The 22137-nt window shown below is 41.7% G+C and overlaps 1 protein-coding gene across 1 annotated transcript in view; it reads right to left on the reverse strand.

Moving 5' to 3' along the window:
- TM9SF3 (transmembrane 9 superfamily member 3) overlaps positions 1-22137 on the reverse strand; it is a 91979-nt gene that overhangs the window by 53071 nt on the left and 16771 nt on the right. The window contains exon 3 of the mRNA XM_039480864.1: positions 6273-6395. Coding sequence (XP_039336798.1) covers positions 6273-6395 — 123 coding nt within the window. The remainder of the gene's footprint in view (positions 1-6272; positions 6396-22137) is intronic.

Raw genomic sequence — 22137 nt, forward strand, 5'->3', positions numbered from 1 at the left:
GGGACCCCGGGCTGGGATGGGGGGGCATAGGGGCTCCGGCTGGGGATGCAGGCTTTGGGGTGGGGATAGGGATGAGGGGTTGGGGGTGCAGGAGGGTGCTCCAGGCAGGGACCGAGGGGTTCAGCGGGTGGGAGAGGGATCAGGGATGGGGGTTGGGGCGCAGGAGGGGGTCAGGGGTGCAGGCTCCAGGCAGCGCTTACCTCAAGCAGCTCCCAGAAGCAGCGGCATATCTCCCCCTCTGGCTCCTACATGGAGGAGCAACCAAGCGGCTGTGTGCTGCCCTGCCTGCAGGCGCTGCCCCTGCAGCTCCCACTGGCCAATGGGAGCTGCAGGGGCAGCGCTTGGGACTGGGGCAACGTGCAGAGCCCCCTGGCTGCCCCTATGCGTAGGAACCTGAGGGGGGACATGCCGCTGTTTCCGGGACCCGTGCAGAGCCATGGCACACGTGGAGCGGGGCAAGCCATGGACCCCGCTCCCCAGCGGGAGCTCGAGGACTGGATTAAAACATCTGAAGGGCCAGATGTGGCCCCTGAGCCGAAGTATGCCCACGCTTGGTGTAAAACATCAACATAGGGGTCTTCTGCAAATCTCTGGTCACAGTCAGCACTCTTTTATATAGCCTGTCCTTCTCCAGCTCATGAATTTGTCCTGATCCAACACTGGCTTGCATGGTTTGTATTTCCCTAAACTCTTTAGCTGGAAGCAGAACTTATTTTATTCTGAGTCATCAGAACTTCTTGCACTTGTTTAGCAACTGTATATATCTAGTAAGTGGTTCATTCTGTAACTTGGACAACTAAACAAGTTTACAACATTAAATTCAGAGTTTGAGGCCTGTTAGAAAAACCTCAAGTGAGGTTAGAAAACCAGCCCCAAAAAAAGACATTACTTGGAAGCTGTTCCATCAGTAATTTCAGCAACCAACAAGAAGAGTCTTCAAAACCAACAAATACTCACTGGATTACAGATAAGACAGCTAAACAGCTGTCATCCTAGTGCACTCTTGTCTACACTACCAAATAGGGTCGAGCTAACATACACAACTTCAGCTACCCGAATAGCTATGCGAATAGCGTAGCTAAAGTCAATGTACTTAGGGCTTGGCTACTCTTGCAGGTGTGCAGCGCTGGGAGTTACAGCTGTCTTCGTACAGCTGTGTAGGGAAAGCGCTGGTGTGTGGCCACACTCACAGCTACCAGCACTGCAGTGTGGCCACATTTGCAACGCTGTTGGGAGTGATCTATTGGGTTTCCGGGAAAAACGGGGCGGGCAAAGCCCGCCCCATGCTAACGGAACCCCCCCCCCCCCAGCCTAAGGGGAGGTACCACAGGGCCGCAGAAACCCACTAATTGCGGGGGACAACTAATAAAAGAACAGAGACAGGAGTGTGGTCAAAGGGTCATAAGAAGGGATCCTGACGGGGACACCGAGCAGAGAACCCCGGACAGCGCCCACTGCTCCGCATTACGGGCAGCTATCCCAGTGTTCAAGTGGCAGCAACGTGCTTTTTAAAAGAGGGGGGTGGGGTAGAGTGCGACAGGGAGCAGGGGAGAGGGAGAGAGAGGGGGAGGATTTTTGGAGCCGACACTGTATCAGCTCCCTGCCCCCTCATTTACTCTTAACTGCAAACAGCCTGCAGACCAAATAAGCAGCTGCTCCAACGGACTCCCTTCCCACCCCCCACCCGCAGTTTCTCTCCTCAACCAAACACTCATCCCCCTGCCTGCCTCATTCACAGCAAGGTAGTGGGTTATCTCAATTGATTGTTCACAGTCAGTTACAGATTGATCACAGCAAACAGGAGCTGTGTTTGCTTTTTAGATAAGCAGCTCCCGGAGCCCCGTTCACAACAAAACAAAGAGAGGCATCATAACAAAACAAGAGAGTAATTTAGTTAAAAGCATTCTGGGATATCTCCTAATACCCTGGAGGCCAATAACAGCGCTGGTGTGTGGCCACACTTGACGAGCAGCGCTGTAGCACCAGCGCTGCAATCGTTATACCCCAAGCAGACCAGGTGTACAGCCAGCACTGCAGCCAGGAGTTGCAGCACTGGATGTGCCTTGCAGGTGTGGACAGTTACTAAGTTGCAGCGCTGGAAAGCCTCCACCAGCGCTGCAACTCTCAAGTGTAGCCAAGCCCTGAGATCTACTTACCATGGTGTCTTCATTGCGATAAGTCAACAGCTGGCGCTCTCCCGTCAACTCCGCTTGCGCTTCTCGTTCTGGCGGAGAGTCAACCGAAGAGTGCTCAGCGGTCGATTTATCGCATCTATACTAGACACGATAAATCCCCACTAGATCGATCACTGCCCACTGATCCGGTGGGTAGTGTAGACAAGCCCTATGTAACTGTGCTGTTGGGCCAGGAACATTACTCAACGATCTAATTTTGAATGATAACATCAGCAGCTGAGAAGCCATCGGTAGCAAGAAAAGTCAGCCACAACTTCTCTTAAAAAACCTGCTAAGAGTTGCAAGGAGAGTGCAATAATGGCTGCTTTGACTGACTTCACATGGTGCTTTCAAAGCAGCACCTCTTGCAGTGTATGAATTTAATAGTACACATGCCACAAAGACTCCTGTGCTGCCATGCTCATCAGCACCCTTCCCATGCTCATCAGGACTTATACCTCAAAATACTCCTGCCCAAAACTTATTCTGAATTTTTAAACCTACTTTTGTAGCATTTGTATTTTCTGTGCTAGTGTTTTTGTCTACATACGTAAAAGGAGAAAAGCCCTGCTGCTGGTGCACAACATTCCACCAGGAGAAAATACTGCCACACTAGTTAAGTGGGTTCAACAGGTACATGAGAAACAAAGTAAAGTAGGATGGTTGAAGCAAGAACCCCAGATGATGCTTGGCCAGACAAGATAAAAGAGTCCTTGTTTGAAAGCAGCATGCCAAGTTCTTTAAAGTCTGTGTATTCCTCATGATGTTTACATAGAACACAACTGACAGACACCAATACTCTTAGAGTACAAGCAGAGAAACAAGAGAAATGGGTTGAAATTCTAAAAGGAGGCAAAGGAATAATTTCATAACAGAAATCCTACTGAATTATCTTATTATCTCTTTAATTATCCAAAAATAAGATTTCTACCAGCCACAACCCAGAAAATAAGCTATCAGCTCATGAATCACATTTAAATGATCCTGCCTGGGCCAGTGGTTAAAGCAAAGAACTGGAGATTTGGGGCCTACCACAGAGTTGTTATATGACCTTAAGCAAATTAACTTTTCTGTGTTTCCATTTCACAGATAAAGGGAAACTGGGATAGTACATGCTAATCTGTCCTCTCAGACACTACCACAATGGGACCTTAAAAACACTGGACAATCTTGTCATGCCTGCCAAGTGCTTTAAGAGATTTAAAATGAAAGATGTTATAGAATGTGAAGTAGCATAGTTATTGACAAAGTCACAACCTGTCATTTCATTTCTAGTCAGGTCACATCCTGGAGTAGATTATTTACTTTCTAAATCCACACTTTCAGAATCTACACCCAGAACAGAAAAAACAGTTACTCGCCTCTCTTAACTGTTATTCTTCGAGATGTGTGCACACCTAATTGGAATCGATATGAGCAATCACTCAAAGAAGAACTTTCAAACTTCCAACAAGAACATTTTTACTTGTGTTTTAGTTAATGAAGGATTTTCTCAATATATCATAAGAATTGCATTAGCTGTATTGGAGGATCGTTGCAACAAGTAATTTAATCATAATCATCCACCCAAGAAGTTCACTGCGTCACATATTGCGCTGTCATTAATCTCTCTTAAATTTCCTATCAGATAGGCACTAACCATACATGAAAAGCTTTGAGTTACACTAGAAATAACTAGTAACCAGAGTTGCAGTTGAGCAAATATTAATGGTTTATTAGAGAAATGTTAAGTGCTCAGAAAAATACACATTTTAAGCTTTCACTCCTGAGGCTAGTAATCATGACCAAATCCATAATGCTACGAGCCTTTAGGAAGGAGCTACGGATGCAGGCAGAACACCTGAGGGAGTGCTGAACAGTATCATGCAGGATATTGACTATCAAAAGGGATCTTGGCTAGTGTCTTGCTCTTTTTGTTATTAATTATTATTATTATTAAACTACAGTCACACACGTCCCTCCTGGGAAGGGGCAGAAAACTTTGTCTTGTAACTCTGACAGAAAATAATTCACCTGAACACAAGGTTTATGTGACACTTGACACACTTTTTCCTTGAGCTTATATCCAGTTCCATAAGATTGTCTTTTTTTTTTTTTGGGGGGGGGGGGGAAGGGAGGGAATGACAGACAACCATGGAATCCTCCAGGGAAAGAGCCACTTTATTCCCAAGATCTTCTGGGAGTATAAGTAGACCCTAAGAAGATATAGGGAAGAGCCCCATCTGGCATTAGGAAACCTGAGGAACAAAGAACCCTTCTACCCTAATTGTTTTCTGCTGCTGTAGTCTGATCCAAAGAGCTCCTGATGGGCTAAACACAGCTTGCCTGTGCAGATGTGCCATAATTATGTTCTTAATTAAAAAGTTAAGAATATTTTAAATTAGAGTTTAAATCAACTCAACTCTGATCCTCTGCACTAGATCTCAACTAGGGAAGTTCAGTAAACTAGACTCTTTGTGCTTCAAAGTGGCAATAAAAAGTTATAAATGTTCCAAAAAAGTCTATTGTTAGGGTGCCATGTCTCAAACTTTCTGTCCAATTTGTTTCAAATTTGGTAGGGGGGAAAAAAAACTGACATGGCCACAAGCCCAGCCTGGGAAATTTTGAAACCAATACGACTCTTTGTGGATCTTGGGAAGGAAGAGCTGCCAAAAATCTAGGTTACAATAGAAACTCAGTTGCTCTTTTAAGTACAGAGCACAGCTACCTCAACTCCATAATAAGACCTGTGAAATTAGGTTGCCTGGTATAACCAGCAAGAGAGAAGCTCTCATTCAGCTAACTCTGCTGAGCCCTTGTTTCTATCACTTTAGACTGATCTGAGGTTTCCCACTCCCTCCACCAAGATCCATCTTGTACTTCCTCCTCTCTATAATCAGACTATGAGAGCTGAAGCGCCTATGTAAACGTGCAGAATTTGACTAAATTAGAAGATGGAAATCTGCATTGGCAGAAAAACTTGGACACAAAACTTAGCAGGCAGGAAAGTTTGCGACTAGTGTACAAGCGGCATCTAAAACCTCTTCTCATTAGGCATAAATAAGGGGGGGGGGGGGAGAGAGGGGGAGTTACGAGGAAGGTTGAGATGTCACAGATGGACACCATTTGGATAGGGAGAAGAGTTTTGATCCAAGCTTTAAGCACAACTTCTAGACCAAATTAAGAATGTCCAACAAAACCCTGCTCAGAAGGGGGACTTCCAAGAGAGTCAAGACAGACTGCAGAAAGAACAGACTGATAATTTAGGCATCCCTGGTTTAGTGCCATTGACTCAAGAGGAGTCACACCAAGGCACTGTCCTGCACAACTCCTCCACTAATATTTTCATGTATTAAGAATGTAAGGGAGATGCCTCATTTACACGTGAGTCTTAACAAAAAGTATGCAGAAATTCAGATCCCTGACACTGAATCTTGCTTCATTTCTTGTCCTTAATTTTGACTGCTTACTATCCTTGACAAGAAGCAAGATAAGTTTTTTGAAGAATTTCAAAAAGCAACTAAAGTTAATTTATTTCACTTTACATACCCAAATACTGTATAAAGCCCCTTAACTACATTAGAGGTAATGTTAATTGCCATTGTGCTCTGAATTAGAAAACTCAGAGGCTATTAATACGAAGTTAAAGTGATCTGAAAACTAAATGGCTTACTAAGTCTGAGTGGTGCAGGGCCAAGCCCCAGTGGCATAGTGCTACAAACCAAGTTCTGGCCCTGTTAGGCACACAGCTCCTAATAACTTAGTTGCACGTCCATATCCAAGCGAAGCATTTAGCCCTTAAAACTCAGCATTAGCAAGGCTATATTTTTGGGAAGAAATTGACAAAACAGCTTTTCATTGTTTTTAAGTAACTGAAACTCAACAACACAAGTCACTCACAAATGTTCCCTCAATAAAGTTATCAATCCTTTAACACCCTCTTTTATATTCCTATTATTATTAAGCTACACAGATGCATGTTGGCTGTCAGTTTCCCTTAAGGAAGCTTAATCAGTAAGTACAGTGATCTCATTAATCCTCTCAGCACAATACTCAGTCACTCAACGACTGACAAATATGATGTAAGTATTTAAATTATAGCACATATATAGCACTTACCCCATATTGGCAAATCATCAATATACATCTGATACCAATAGTGATTTTTGATAGCATATACAAATGCATCTCTCTTTGCTTTGTCCAAGTCAATTTCACAGTATGTGGTCTGCATTACATCATCTGTAGAAATTAAAATAATATGTTAATCACATATTAATGATAGGTCTAGCTAAAACATAAATTAAGCAGATGAAGGGGAAGGGAATGCATATTTCCAGAGCTTGAAATTCCTACTGGTTGTGCATCCTCTGGCAGGTAATGTGAGCAGCACACTTAAAGTAAGCACTGAGGTACCTAAACAAATGTCTCTGCTTCTCCATTCTCCCTCAAACACAGAAATAACAAAAATTGTAGATCATCGTATTACTACTTTATCCACAAATAGATTAAGATATGCTTGTTAATAGTTTCTTTATTTGAAGAGGTTAAGTGAGGACTCATGAAGCAGCAGCAGCAAACTGACGTTAACAGTCATTCCCAAAGGCTATCTTGTGTTAGGAACATTTCCAGAGCCCATAAGCAATTTTAAAAGTGCATTAGTATATTTAGTTGGTAATTTCACAAATACAAGAATACAATATTACAAGTAAAGATAATAACTAACCCCACCTCTGTACTTCCAAGCTCACTCAGTCCCATTCAAAAATCCCCATTGGCACTAGCAATATGGCTCACTTCAAAAAGAACGTTTTTTTCAGCTATTTGGTAAAAGCAACAAAGAATCCTGTGGCTACTAGACTAACAGCAGCAGCATGAGCAGTGGGTGAATATACCCTTCTCCGGATGCAAGTGGTGGAAAATTTCCCAGGGCAGCAGTATATATGCAAAAAAAAGAAGCAAGAGAATATACGAGGTTAGTTCAATCAGGGGGAGGAGGGCCCCTTCTAGCAGTTGGGGTGTGAAAACCAAGGGAGGAGAAACTGGTTCTGTAATTGGCAAGCCATTCACAGTCTTTGTTTAATCCTGAGCTATTTGGTAGTCTTCAAGAAAAGTATAGCGAGGGAGCAAAGCAAATGGGAAAGATAAACAGACTGAACAGAGGACAAAAATGGGAAGGTAACAAAATGTAGAACAGGGGTCGGCAACCTTTCAGAAGTGATGTGCCGAGTCTTCATTTATTCACTAATTTAAGGTTTAGCGTGCCAGTAATACATTTTAATGTTTTTAGAAGATCTCTTTCTATAAGTCTATAATAAATAACTAAACTATTGTTGTATGTAAAGTAAATAAGGTTTTTTAAATGTTTAAGAAGCTTCATTTAAAAATAAATTAAAATGCAGAGCCCCCCGGACCGGTGGCCTGGACCTGAGCAGTGAGTGCCACTAAAAATCACAGCCTTCGGCACACATGCTATAGGTTGCCTACCCCGATATAGAAGATGACACATGGAAAAGGAAGTGAACCTGTCATTTCAAATTGAAAAGCTATGTTAATTACTGAAAATTCAATATAAAAATGTGGTTCACGGGCAAGTACTTTCAGTAGCTGCCATGTTATTTGACTAGCATTTCATGTGATGTCTGGATTTCAAGCCTTGCATTTCTTTCTGAAGGGAGACAAGTTAAAAGCACATCTTTTTTAAAAAATGCTTATTCTGGTGGTAACACTTTAAATTATTAAAGCTAGTGTTCTAAAAATCTACTTCACAACATGCTATTCTATTTTCATTATTCAATCTGAGTGAAATCAGCAACAGTGAAAATGAGTTTTTAGGCCAGATGTTCTCAAACTATCATATTGTGGACACAAGCTAATGGAGATAAGCTCACAAACTCACTCCTCATCCAACTCTGGCCAGTGAGGCCACTTCACATTTCCAGCCTGAGATTCTATGCTCTTTTAGGCAGGAACTGTCACTATTTGCACTATGCCTAGCACGAGTGAGACCTTGTCCGGAGTCCTCTAGATGGTACTGCAATATAAATATTAATCATCATCATCCCCCCGTTGTGAAGAGTTCTTGCTTACATAAAAAAAGGTGTTAGGAAGTTAATGTATTTTCAGCTGCGCTAAAATAACCTGGTAGTTGGAAACAACAACGTCAATGTCATTCAACCAGTCAGCACACTGCAAATGGCTACCAAGAGCTCTGGATGACAGACCACTTTGAGATCAGTTTTAGGCCATTTCACTCTCAGGTTCTCATGCCTGGCACAATGTGATGCTGGAACGGCACACACAATGTTCTGCTTGTTTTTTTAAACTGATCCCATTTAGTTCTCATTTTTAAATGCACAGAAACGTTTCTGTTGGTCCTTACCTTTCTGAAGGGTAATTTTAGGCCAAATTTGACCTCTGGGTGTGTTTAACAATTGCTCACAGATCAAAACAAAAGCATCTATTAGTAGAACATTATGATTCTTGTTAAGTATAAAATGGTCAAAGAATGGCAACAACACAGCAAGTGAAATGATGTTTTATTTTGGAAAAATGTAATTCCCCCTCTTAGTGACAAATCCAAAGCTTAAGGACGTTAATTGCTTTTTCTAATTAATGCCATGCTGACTAAAAAAAGTGTTATGGCAAAACCCTGCCAACCAGAGTCATTTTATAAATATGCTCTGGAAAAATATAGGCTCACACTCAGCATGGGCAAATAATATCCATTGTTCAGCAACACCTTCAGATTCAAATACAACTCTGAACTCCCTGGCCTTTGTCTGCTTTAACACAAACCTTTAAATGTGTGAAAAGGTAAATGCCAGAAATCTGCAAGTCCATTACAATATTTGTAAACACACTGATACAGTACTAGTTTTGTTTTTAATCAAATGATAAACATCTGAATACAGAGGTAAACTCAGACAATGCATAAGCAAGATTACTAAAGTGTAGCCATGTAAACTGATGCATAATTGTCCTTTTTGACTCTTATTTAGTTGTACTTCAGAACCTAAGCACTAGCTTGTGGTTGTGAAGAAAGACTTTAAAATGTTAATTAGCAAGAACTAGCATAGCAATGTCTGCCTCAGGGCTTGCTTGCACAGAGAGTTATTCCAGAATAGCTATCTAGTTTTAAATACACACCCTCTCTTAATCCGAATTAATTTTCAAGTGTAGACAAGCCCTCAGTCTGCAGAGTTTAAAAATACCTTCATCCATTTCTATGGGCTTTACTGTTTAAAGCCTCATAGGCCTCAACTATTCCACTACTGATTATTTTAGCAGAAACAAGCCAATTTCTTACAAATTAAACACTTCACTGAAGTCAATTTAAGTTGCTCAAGTGCACATACCATCACTTTAAAAAAAAAGGGTGGGGGGGCAGAAAAGCGCTAGCTACATCCTCACCCAAAACTTGCAACTTATAACCACGATTCCACTTTCTTACCCACACATCACTGCACTCCTAGGTTGTGCACAGGAAGCTTGTGTGGACGTACCAGAGCTAGCTTGAGTATTGGAGCAGCAAAGTTGTGGCAGCACAATCTTCAAGCACAGGCTGCACAAGCTTGTCTGGAACCTGGGATAAGTACTTGGATGTCTCTAGCTCATACCAAAGCCTGCACTGCCACAACTTCAGTGCTCCTGTACCCAAGGCAGCTAGATCAAAGGTATATCTACATGAGCTGCAATCACATCCTGTTTGCAGTACAGACATACCCACATATGCCTCCACCTTTCAGATGCACACACATCACCTAGTATTGCCAATAAAGTGGAGTGGTTAGAAAAGGAACTTCTCTAATTGTTTGGAATGTTGGTCTCTTCTGAAGCAAATCTTGGATGATTATGTTTAAGGGTATCATGCTGAAAAACTACATGGAAGTAGTTTGTAACAATTTGTGATTTTGGGAAGTTGCTCACTATACCTTCTAGGAATATTGCCATGAGCAAGTAGTGTTTTCCTTCACCCCCCCCCCCCCCAATAGCTGATGCTTGTGCTTGGAGTTGAAGTAGCAAGTTTTGTGCAGAGATAAGGGGAGAGGCATGTGTATTTTGGGTGGTGTATGTGAACAAGGCAACTTCTTCAATGAAATAACATTTCTTCAGCAAAAACAAGCATCACATTAAAAACTGAAGAATCTGGGAGTAGCATAAAAACGAATTCAATATTGAAATAAACAGAGGGCAGGGCAAAGCCAAAATTTGGGATTTCTGCCTCATTTAGATCTAATTCTGTTTCATTCATTCTATACCACATCCATTACTGAGGTTTCTTAGCGCCATCCATTATTGCATCTAGCATCCTAACAGCTGTCACATCTTCCTGAAGTGCTGCATACATGAAGCCTTTATTATACCTTTGGGTACTGATTCCTTGGTCTACAGGAAAAATTCTAAGTGATACATTAATGTACAATAAAGATGTGCTTAAAACAATTTTCATTTTTAAATCTGCAACTTTTTCTAATGAGTGTTGTACCTGTAATAATGACAAAAAAACTTCTACAGTACAACTTAAAGTGCTGATACATATTAATTCACTAGAACTCAAGTGTAACAAATTGAGTCTGCCAACTCAAACACTTGTCATTTTGACATCAATTTCTTTATTGAAGTGCCACTATTAAAGATTGTTTGTCAAAAAAATTTAAATAATTTGAACATCTAAAATCACTATAAAAGGATAAGCTAATATTAATGCAATGTTTCCCAACTTTTTGAATAAAGGTATTTATGTGGAGTTGGTCCTTGTAATACATTCATTCTACACTGTCCAGAGTGGCCCATATTCATAACAGATAAGAAATGCAGCTACACTATTTATATATGTATGTATGTATGTATGTATGTATACACACACACACACACACCGAAGTGGGTATTCACCCACAAAAGCGTTATGCTCCAATACTTCTGTTAGTCTATAAGGTGCCACAGGACTCTGTCATTTTTTACAGATCCAGACTAACACGGCTACCCCTCTGATACTTGACTATATATACACACCGCTACCTCGATATAACACCACCCGATATAACACGAATTTGGTAAAGCAACGCGGTAAAGCAGTGCTCCGGGGGGTAGGGGGGAGCGCTGTGCACTCTGGTGGATCAAAATAAGTTCAATATAACACGGTTTCACCTATAACGCGGTAAGATTTTTTGGCTCCCAAGGACAGCGTTATATCGAGCTAGAGGTGTAGTAGCATTAGCAAACTTATAAGATATTTGTATAGACTTATAAGTGAAAAAACTGCTTTATATATGCAGTTTCATCATCCGTTAGAGAAAGTTGATTTGGTAAGAAGGCACTGGAAAGTTTGTGTGTGACGAGAGTAAAGGGGATTGGATGAATTAAAAAGTTGCTAAATCCACTTTGGCTCCTCTGATATTAGCAACACCGGGAGCCTTAGTTTAGATGGGTCATTAGTGTTTTAACTATCATATCAACTGAACATGCTCTGAAAAGGATTACAGGAGAAACAGCATAGTTTGGAGCTTAAGGCACTGGACTGGGATTCAGGTGATGGGGGTTTAATTCCCAGCTCTGCCAAAATCGCTGTGTGGCCTTAGGCAAGTCACTTCACCTCTGTGCCTCACCTGTAAGACATAGGATGGGGGAGAGAGCAACCTGTATATCTACAATAAGCTCTTTGGGGCAGGGACTCTTACTGCGCATGTATACAGCACCTAACAGAATCTCTCTCTGATCTCGAATACATTTAATAAATGGTTAATGGCGACGTTTAAATTGTAATTTTTAGGCTCAAGCCTTATCTAACTGGAGTTGCCCCAATTAGTCACAAATGTAGCCATACAACTGCGCACACCTAATCTAGGCATGATAAGCCACTATAAAGCCACAATTTGCAGTAGTGTGGCTTATCCCAGTTTCAAGCAGGGGCAAGTTCCACTGACAATAAACAGCGTTGCCCATCTCATTAGAGTTTTACAGCCACGACAAATCCCCAATGCAGACAAAGCCTGGGTTACAAACCCAGTGGGACACGCCATGCATCCAAGGGCTACCTTTGGGTTGTCTGACAATTTAACAACACTACACTAGTTTCATTTGCATAAGGGCTACTTTTTATTATTATGTTCACACGCTTAAATTCTGCAACACAATTTGCAGCAAAGGGTGGATTATAGGGTAAATTCCACAGCATCACAAAATAATGAGCTCTGGTTATCCCTGTTCCATGATTAGCGCACTTAAGTTTGTGTGTGTGTCATGTCAGCACCTTTCACAAGCACTGAGGTTTGATATAATTTCTCTCTTAACTCAATGAGAAACAAAGGGACAAATCCACAATTCAACTTAATTTGGCAGACTGAAAGATTTCTGCAAAACTGATTTAAAGAGATATTAATAAGAAATAATTACTGAGCTGTTATAAAACATTGAGGTTTCCCTTTAAACATACACTAGAAAGTCTGACCTGTTAACTCAGGATTTAGATCTGACCTCAAAATGCTTCAAGGAAATCAGTGTAGCTGGAGAAAAATGCTGCTTGAAAACCTCAGAGTTTCATTTAAGGACATTTACTTTGTATATTTTGACTTGTGATGTTGACAATTTGTGTTTTAACAGTTATAAAGCTTTAATTTTTTGAATCTCAGTGTCAACTGTCATTAAATAACTATTGTCTGACACCTCCCCACACCATTATTTGACACCCCCATCATTTCCCACAACTGTGATAATGTAAATCGATAAAAAACCAAGATTATCTATCAAAATTATACAAATATCAAAATTTAATTCTATATTATAAAAAGTAGTTTAGATTAATACAAATTTTTAAACAAGTACTAATACAAAAAGGCTAAAACTGAAGATAGCTGTCACAGGGTCTTCAATTCACATATACACTAGGAAACTTTGGCAGACTATTCTCACGAGTGCTACCACTGATTCATCTGTGGAAGTTCAAGTATAGACAAGGCTCCTGTGACTTCCAGCATTTTTACCACTGAGATAGGTCAGTAAAAGTGCTAGAATCTGCCACAATTTTGTCTACAAGAAGATTCTTGGCTATGCTAAAACCAGAGGAAACTTCCTCCTTCCAACCTGCTCCCCTCCCCACCCCACCCCCCAAAAACCTCCCCACAGTTTAGATAAGACTTAAAGCTCAAACTCTGGGTTCCTGTTTTTGATTCAGTGTGGAAACATTATTAAAAAAGTGAGATCTACAGTCAGTGAAAAGAATATGATCTGTATCATCTCCCTCTCCTGGATTATCTACTAAAGCAAGGGCCGGCAACCTTTCAGAAGTCGTGTGCCGAGTCTTCATTTATTCACTCTAATTTAAGGTTTCGCGTGCCAGTAATACATTTTAACGTTTTTAGAAAGTCTCTTTCTATAAGTCTATAATATATAACTAAACTATTGTTGTATGTAAAGTAAATAAGGTTTTTTAAATGTTTAAGAAGCTTCATTTAAAATTAAATTAAAATGCAGAGCCCCCCGGACCGGTGGCCACTGAAAATCATCTCGCGTGCTCCCTTTGGCACATGTGCCATAGGTTGCCTACCCCTGTACTAAAGCAATAGGTTCTCAACTTTTTCCATACAGTGACACCACACGACAAGAGAAAATGTTTTGGGACACTCTGCCCCCCATTCACCCATAAAGGGGAGGCTGAAATCCAACCGGACCTGTTTCCAGCACCCCTGAAACTCGGATTACAGATAAGCAGAATGAAAACAAAATAAACCCCTTTTCCAATACCACAGTAGTGTCAAAAATAGGAGAAAACCCCAAAACCACAAGCACACACTTCCAAAAAATTGTTTAAAAATCTTGACTTTACCTGTTAGAAATAAACTAATGCCTCAGTCACTTAACACCTCAGAAAAACATGCAGCCTTTAGATATTTTTCACATGAAGATCTAGATTTGGCACTCTATATACAAACCAAGCTCTTATTTAAGATTTGTAATCTTTCATATCTGAAAAAGTCTTACTTTGGGTTGCAATTGGCTCAGACTGCCTGCAAGGATGTGCCCTGATATATCTAGGCATCTCTCATATCATTTGAGAATCATTAGAGATACTAAAATAGGCACACTGATATAGGTGGAAGGCCAGACCTTTGGGCTATGAAGAATAATATTTCTTTGTTTCTCAATGAAGAGAAAATATTTGTAAAAGGAAAGCCTACCTAAAGGTGGAGGAGGATATAATCTCGAATGTTCAAGGCTTGTGATGTCTGCACATCAAAGCAAGACAGTAATGGAAAGTAGGCTTAGCGACAGCTAGGAATCACTGAAAATATGACAGAACACTGAGCTGGCAGAGTCAGCTCTAGGTTAGAGGAGTAAGGACTTCAGTAATATTTCATAGCTACATTTAGTGCTAGTTTATGAATGCTATGGAAAGCATGGCTATTTTTAGTTCTCCTGTCTTCTCTTTCCAAGGGACACTGAGTACATGAAGAGAGGCGAATAACCTAAGTACTAAAAAGAACAGTTGCAAATGAATAAACAGGGTATAATTTTCCCCACTCTCAGTTAAAAAAAAGATGCAACAAACAAGAGAAACTGGAAAAGGAAATTTCAAAAACTCTTGGCAATATCCCTTGGTCATTAATGACCAGGCTCCCAGAGTCTAATGATACAAAACCACACTGTCCTGACCTGGATAACTCTTCTCCCCTCCACCCTCCAACCAAAGCCAAAGCAATCTCAAAGTAGGAAATAATGTGCTTTCTCTCTTTCTGACTTCTTGTTAGCCTGGGGATGTTTGGTCTTTTCAAAACAGAACCAAAGGGACAGTTCTGAAAGGGGGATTCAGAGGAGTTGAATGTCGGACAGAATGGGGTGGATAAGTCACTGACTTAAGCATCTGCAATTGTGGTATTAGTAGGAAGAGTTTTAGTGTTAAAGACACCTGAGGGAGTGAAGTTCAGAAAAATCTAGCCATTTGTGCCAGGCTCATCCCCACAGTATCAGCACCTGAACACACCTTTAGAAAGGCAGCCATTTTAATTAGGAAGAAAAACCCCATCCCATGATGAATAGAGAGATCAGAAAAACAGAGTGAAGAAACTGGTCTAGAAACAGAGTGAAGAAACTGGATGAACAGTTATTGAATGTGAGCTGTTCCTAGCTCAAAGAATGCTCTGAAAACCCCTATTTTCCAGCGTAAAGGATCTCAGATAGGCTGTCACAACACTGATGAATCTGTATTAGAGGGAACTAGCCTAGTGAGAGTTTGCTTCACTCATACGTTTTCACATTTCTTCAGGAAAGAAATCTGTACATTTGGAGACTTACAATCCCTGTCCACAAGTTGTTGCACCCCGGCACATCTGGGAAATACCTTTTCCTGATTCTTCTCCATTAAAGGAAGGAAGGAGAGGGAAGGACACTGCAGCAAGTCTCTTCCTCCAATACTAAAGCATTTACAGAAATGTCTGAGAAGGTATTCAGAGACCTCTGAGAAAGACTTATGTGAAGGCACCAGATCCTGATTCTGAGCCTATTTCTTCAGAGATATAATAGGGAAAGAGAAGGTTCTGGGATGATCAAATAAGATTTTTGACTATAAAGAGATGTCTAGAGGGGACAGAGGACAGAAACGAACAGATTGTTCAACCTGCATATCCAGCTTTCTTGAAGATGGGAAGAGTGAGACATGCAAAGAATGTTGGCACAAGAACAAATCAGCAAAAACTAGCCATGAATACATTTAGAAATTAGAAAAAGGTTTTAACTATCAGGGAGGTTCTGGAACAGCCTTCCAATAGGCATAGTGGGGGCAAACAACGTAAGTTTAAGATGGAGCTTGGAAAGTTTATGAACAGAATTCTGTGACAGGGTTGCCAGCCAAAGCAGGGGACTAAACTCAAGACTGGAAGGGACTTCCCTACATAGGGACATAATGACCCAGGTCTAAACCAGCCTGATTAACCCTGGCAATGATGGTGGGAGTCAGGCTTTATAGGCCCTTTTATGTCTCCATGGGAAAGAGCTCCTAATCTCAGCAGGCGGAAATGTTGCGTGGTTGAAAGAGCCCATTTCCTTCCCTTGGCATCAAAGCTGTTTTCCCCACTATTAAAAAACCTAAACTTAAGGTTACCGAAGCCACTACTTCCATTCCAACAGGAAAAGTTTCCATTCTCATACTGCACAGAAAAAAATTATGATGGAAGCAATAGTCTGCTATAGCACAAAACAACCCATTGCTGCTCCCATAGTCATGAAAATAAAGAAGAGCCATCCTCATCTACCAAAAAACCTGAGATGACAGAGAAGAGCATTAGTAACTGACTTGCAGTATGGCTAATCTTCTGGAAGTCAAGAAACAGCGTGGGGAAAGAAAGGAAAGTAGAATACACAATGAAAGGGCACAAATATTCTCATGTGCCTGCCTGAGGTAGAGGAAGAAGAAAATCCTCATCTGCACTGGTAACAACCAAGTCACATAAACTGACTTCTTTTCCAAGCTGTTTCCATATCTATGGTGTGCTCTTGCTAACAGGGATGACGCAGAATCTCTATGCAAAGACAGTGCAATAAAAATTAGTAAACTGGTTGCATAAAGTCAGACATTTGTCATACCCTGAACAGATGAGGAGTGATTAAATAAAGCTTTGCCATAGTGTTTAACTGTAATCAGATGAAATGAGAACAGCCTTCCCCATTCTTTTTACTTACCATTTTCATGCACATTCTAGAAAATTAGATAAAATATTGCTTTCATTCATATTTAGTAAAATCCATAACAATCTGTAAATATAGCAAATTAGTAACAAAAGGATTGTTTTCTAGGGTTGTTGCCAGTATCATTCACTAGTACCATCAGTTTCTTCTAAAGGATAGGGTCAATTTAAAAATCATGTTAACACAAGTGCCTTTCCTCATGTTAGCAACAATGCTTTAAATTGTTAAAACTGAAAGTTATAAAATCAAATTACATTTTGCCATTTATGCCCTTCATTGTTTTTCACTCTGTAAGATTAGTAAATAGAGTGTCTTACTTTGGAGACATTTGGCTACCAAGAACCTCAACCCATTACAAGGGGAGAGAATTTTCACTACCCTATTGATCCCTAAAAACTCTTGGCTGCTCTGAAAAAGAGGATTCCTCTATTCTACGGTAGTCCCAAACTTTTTTTGTAAGCCCTTTTGCTCAGAGTTCTCTCAAGTAGTAGCATAAAAATAACATGATTCTTGACACCTTCACTATTGCCTTTCGGATTATGAATAGCAGCAACTACTAATTAACTTCATTTTGCTGCAGCTTGATGATATATAAGCAGAAGTAGCAGCACTGGAGTTCTGTCTGCAGATTCAGGAAGACAATACTCCCTAGGTCTGCCTTTGGTATGGTAGGCTCTTTCACCATCTTAAAACATTCTACTTGTTAAGCAAAACTTCATTTCCACAGAAGCTGATGGTTTAGAGCTCCACACTCAAAGACAGCTTTCCACTGACCAGCCTTAAGTAGATTTTTCAAGCTTCAGTCACATGAAGTTTATAATAATGAATGCAAGATCCCAGTACATCTGTTCTAGCAATTTTAAAGGGAAATATTAGAAATGTATCAGATTATCTAGCTAAAGTCAGAACATTATTTCTTTTAAGCACATGTGCATCCCTTCTTCAGTAATATGGAGGGGTAGGAGAAAAGAGCTTACATAGCAAAGAATAAGATTTCATGTCATCATCTTATTTGGTTTAGGGATCCCAGAGAGTGGGGTCCTGAAAGTGCCAGGGGGAGCTCTGTCTCTGACCTCTGTGCCCTTTGCAAAGTTTATCTTAAATCTGAGAATTCTCTTACTCTAGGAACTCTTTTTGGCATGTGCAGAGAATGAGTTTAACTACCTTCCCCCAACCCCCAAGTCACTACAATGATCTTTCCAAGACTTTCCTAAAGGAGAGACCATCCTTTTATCCAGTGGTTTCAAACTGTGGGTCGCGACCCAGTACTGGGTCACGGAATGTAAGGCACTGGGTTGGGGCGGCTCTGGTCAGCACTGCCAACCGGGCCATTAAGAGTCCCGTTGGCGGTGCAGCTCGGCTAAGGCAGGCTAGTCCCTACCTGTTCCAACACCGCGCTGAACCCCAGAAGCAGCCAGCATCAGGTCTGGCTCCTAGGCGGGGGGATGGGGGCCATGGAGCTCCACACTCCCATTGGTGGTTCCTAGCCAATGGGAAAGGGAGGAGAGGGGGTGTGCCTGCAGCCGAGACATGGAGCCACTTGCACACCTCCACCTAGGAGCCAGACCTGCTGCTGCTGCTTCTGGGGAGCAGCGCAGTCCACGGTGCCAGGACAAGCAGAAAGCCTGCCTTACCACCCCCGCTGCGCCTCTCACCGGGAGCTGCCCGAGGTAAGCCTGCGCCCCAATCCCCTGCTCCAGCCCCCCCCCACCCCAAACCTGGAGCGCTTTCCTGAACTCCAAACTGATCATCCCCAGCCTCAGCCCAGAGCCTGCAATCCCAGCCCTGATCCCCTCCCACACCCCAAATCCCTGCCCCAGCCCTGAGCCCCCCCAAACCTGGAGCCATCTCCTGTACCCCAAACCCCTCATCCCCAGCCCAGAGCATGCACCCCCAGCTCAAAGATGACCCCCGCACCCCAACCGCCCCTGCCCCAGCCCAGAGCCCCCCTCATACCCTGAACCACTCATTGCCAGCCCTCACCCCTGCACCCCAACCCTCTGCCCCAGCCCTGAGCCCCTCCCACACACCAAACCCCTCATTCTCAGCTCCATTGGGTCACGGGAATCAATTTTCTTCAACTGGGTTGCCAGAAAAAAAGTTTGAAAACCACTGCTTTTATCCACCTATTTCCACTAGCGTTTCCTATCAAAGTGGCTTAGTAAATAACTAGTGTTTAATCCATTGAAAAAGGAAAAGCCTAATTTGTCTCTCTCTTTCTTATCAGCCAGGGATGTAAGAGCCACCTTACCTGACAGAGGAAATGGTAGTGGTTTCCTCTCCCTAGGTTGAGTCTGACTATGTTAAGTGAACCTTACTACCTGTGCCAGTGACTGCCATCAAAAAATGGCAGCTAATTTAAAAATCCACAAGTGCAGAAATGAGCAGTCAAGTAGTGAAGCGTATAGGTCAGCTAAATTGTAATTTGGGGATTCACTGCTTCTGCTAGAAACTCCAGGGGAAAGATCAGTTTACGTAAAGGGTTTTGCATAGCTTTGGGAGCTTCAGTTAGAATTTGGCAGTACTCAAGATTTTGGCACACTGTACTCCATCTTGCATTCTATCTCTCCTTAAAGAGACACTCAACTTAAATTGCAAATAACCACTGGCACCTTAATATTTCAGTCTTAATAGTGTAAGTCCACTTTTTGCTATATTGAGTTACTGCATTTTTCAACTTGGCAAACAACAAAAACCTATAAAGTCAGTTTCACTTTCAGATTCTTAATGTTTTTATACTGGAGTTTCTAGCCCTCAAGGGCTAATCATAATCTTCAAACACAAAGCGAACCTAAACCAATGCAGTGTCGTCTTCCCAAGTGCCTCTGTGGCTGCTGAAACATGACAACACTATACTGAGTGAACAGTCAGTTCTACTGGTACAGTATTATGAAGAGCAGCAAGTGAAAGTGTAAACACTCCTCTGAGTCTCAGGCTTCTTCCTGGGAAAGTTCTAAGCAACTGCAGAAGGTAGTAGAGCTATTCATGCAGGAAGACGCCCCCAAAAAGGCTGGAGAGCACAGTAGAGACCATTCCCAGCCATGATGCGTGGTGTAAAGTTTGAATATTAGAATCCTTGCCCCACCCGACCCTCAGGAGAGTGTGCAAGAAAGTTCCTCCTTTCCAACAGCCAAAGGAGGCAGAAAAGAGCCTCTATTTTCCAGCCATATAAAAGCAAGAAATCCAGTATGAAAATGGAGCCATCAGAGCATGGCCCAATGACAATGACCCAATAGGAATCCTTGTACCTTCTCCCTACCCAGCACTTGTGGGGACAGCCTCCTCAGTAGTATGATGCCTCTGGATCTTACGTGTACCCTCTGTATTCCTACCTATATCTGCTTTTTGCTGGTATGTTTAAGTTCTCTAAGGAGAAATTGAGTATATTTTTCATATAGACTCATAGCAGTTTCTCATTAGTCAATAAAATGCTTTGAAACTTAAACCATGCATCCTCATCTGCATTGCTTAGCTTATCAGCCCAAGCTGCTCTGTGAACTCTTCATAAGTTATGAAGATTTACCAGACAAGTTAAGAGCAGCTAAACTAAAAAACTGACCTGCCTCAGCAAATGCATTTTTTATTTTTTTTGGAAAATGCAAAAAAGATTTTTCCTGATACTGAAAGAACATTAAAAGACCAATGATCTACTGTTAATCTATAACACAATGTGTTTTTTTTCTTCTTCTCTAGTAACACACTGTGCTGTGTGTGTCTCTAGAGAGATTTTTTTACCATCACCAATGATCCATTTTACAGAAGACTACAAAGAACCCTTTCAAAATGGAACTTCTACCAAGTCAGTTTTGTAGCTCATTTTAACACTCTTCGACACACGTTACATGTAACCTATGTATTGTGCAATTTCACATTTAGTTTTAAAGATTCACTGTAGAAGCTAGTAGTTCATGCAATATCCATTCAGAAGAGGCAGTAAGACATTAATTATCCTGTTGATCATTATTTTAAATGTAGTAGTCCCATTATTTCTTTCTATTCATTTAACTGGACAGTGATAAATCTTAACTGGGGAACTTCATGTCATTTCCCTCCCCTAAACCCAATTCCAATTTATTTTTAACTTTATATGCAATAAAGGTTCAAACATTGCCTATATAAAGAAAATTATGGTAGCAATGCTTTCAATCTGAATTGTTATAGAAAGTAGACATTTTTAGTTTTTCAATTTTGTGTTTTATCAACTTTTATTTTTATAAAAATACTAGGCAAAAAAATTATTAGTGATGCTTTTACAACTGGAAGATTAAACAAGAGGGATATAATAGTCAACAATAATAATTTTCGGCAGGATTTTCAAAAGTGCTGAACAACCACAGCTCCTACTGATCTCAAGAGAAGCTACATGTGCTCAGCATACTTGAAAAATATAGTCGCTGTAGTACCTGCATTCTCACTTTCAAGTTCTTCCTTAATTATGCTGAAGAGGGTCTGGAAGAGGTCCACATCTCATGTCTACCCCAATAGCAAAAACAGCAATACCATAATTCCAATTTTACAGACCAATAGGAACAGTATTACAAGAACACAGAAGTTTAAAGAGTAAGATTAAAGCCACAGAATATGCTATTCTGCAAAACAAGTTTTCCTTCAAAATCAACCTCAATACATTGTTTATATTCTACACCAGGGTGGGCAAACTACGGCCTAGGAGCTGCATCTGGCCCTTCAGATGTTTTAATCCAGGCCTCAAGCTCCTGCCAGGGAGCGGGGTCTGGGACTTGCCCTGCTCCGGAGCTCCAGCTGGGGGCTTTCCCCGCTCCACGCATGCCGTGGCTCCCAGAAGCAGTGGGATGTCCTACGCATAGGGGCAATCAAGAGGCTCCAACACACTGCCCCCACCCGAAGTGCTGGCCCCGCAGCTCCCATTGGCCGGGAACCATGACCAATGGGAGCTGCAGGGGCAGTGCCTGTGGATGGGGCAGCGTGCTGAGCTGCCTGGCTGCACCTCTGCATAGAAGCCGGAGGGGGAACATGCTGCTACTTCCAGGAGCTGCTTGAGATTAGCGCCGCCCAGATCCTGCACCTCTGACCCCCTCCAGCACGCCAACCCCTGTCCCAGCCTTGAACCTCCTCCCACCCTCTGAACCCCTTGGTCCCAGCCTGGAGCACCATCCTGCACCCCCAACCTCCAATTTCATGAGCATTCATGGCCCGCCATACAATTTCCATACCAGAGGTGGCCCTCAGGCCAAAAAGTTTGCCCACCCCTGTTCTACACTAAGTTTTTCTAAAGAGGACATATGGCTAAATATCTCACATCTGAGTTGCCCTGTTTTCAATAATA

The sequence above is a fragment of the Mauremys reevesii genome, linkage group 7 (genome assembly GCF_016161935.1).
Source record: "Mauremys reevesii isolate NIE-2019 linkage group 7, ASM1616193v1, whole genome shotgun sequence".
Taxonomy (NCBI): Eukaryota; Metazoa; Chordata; order Testudines; family Geoemydidae; genus Mauremys; species Mauremys reevesii.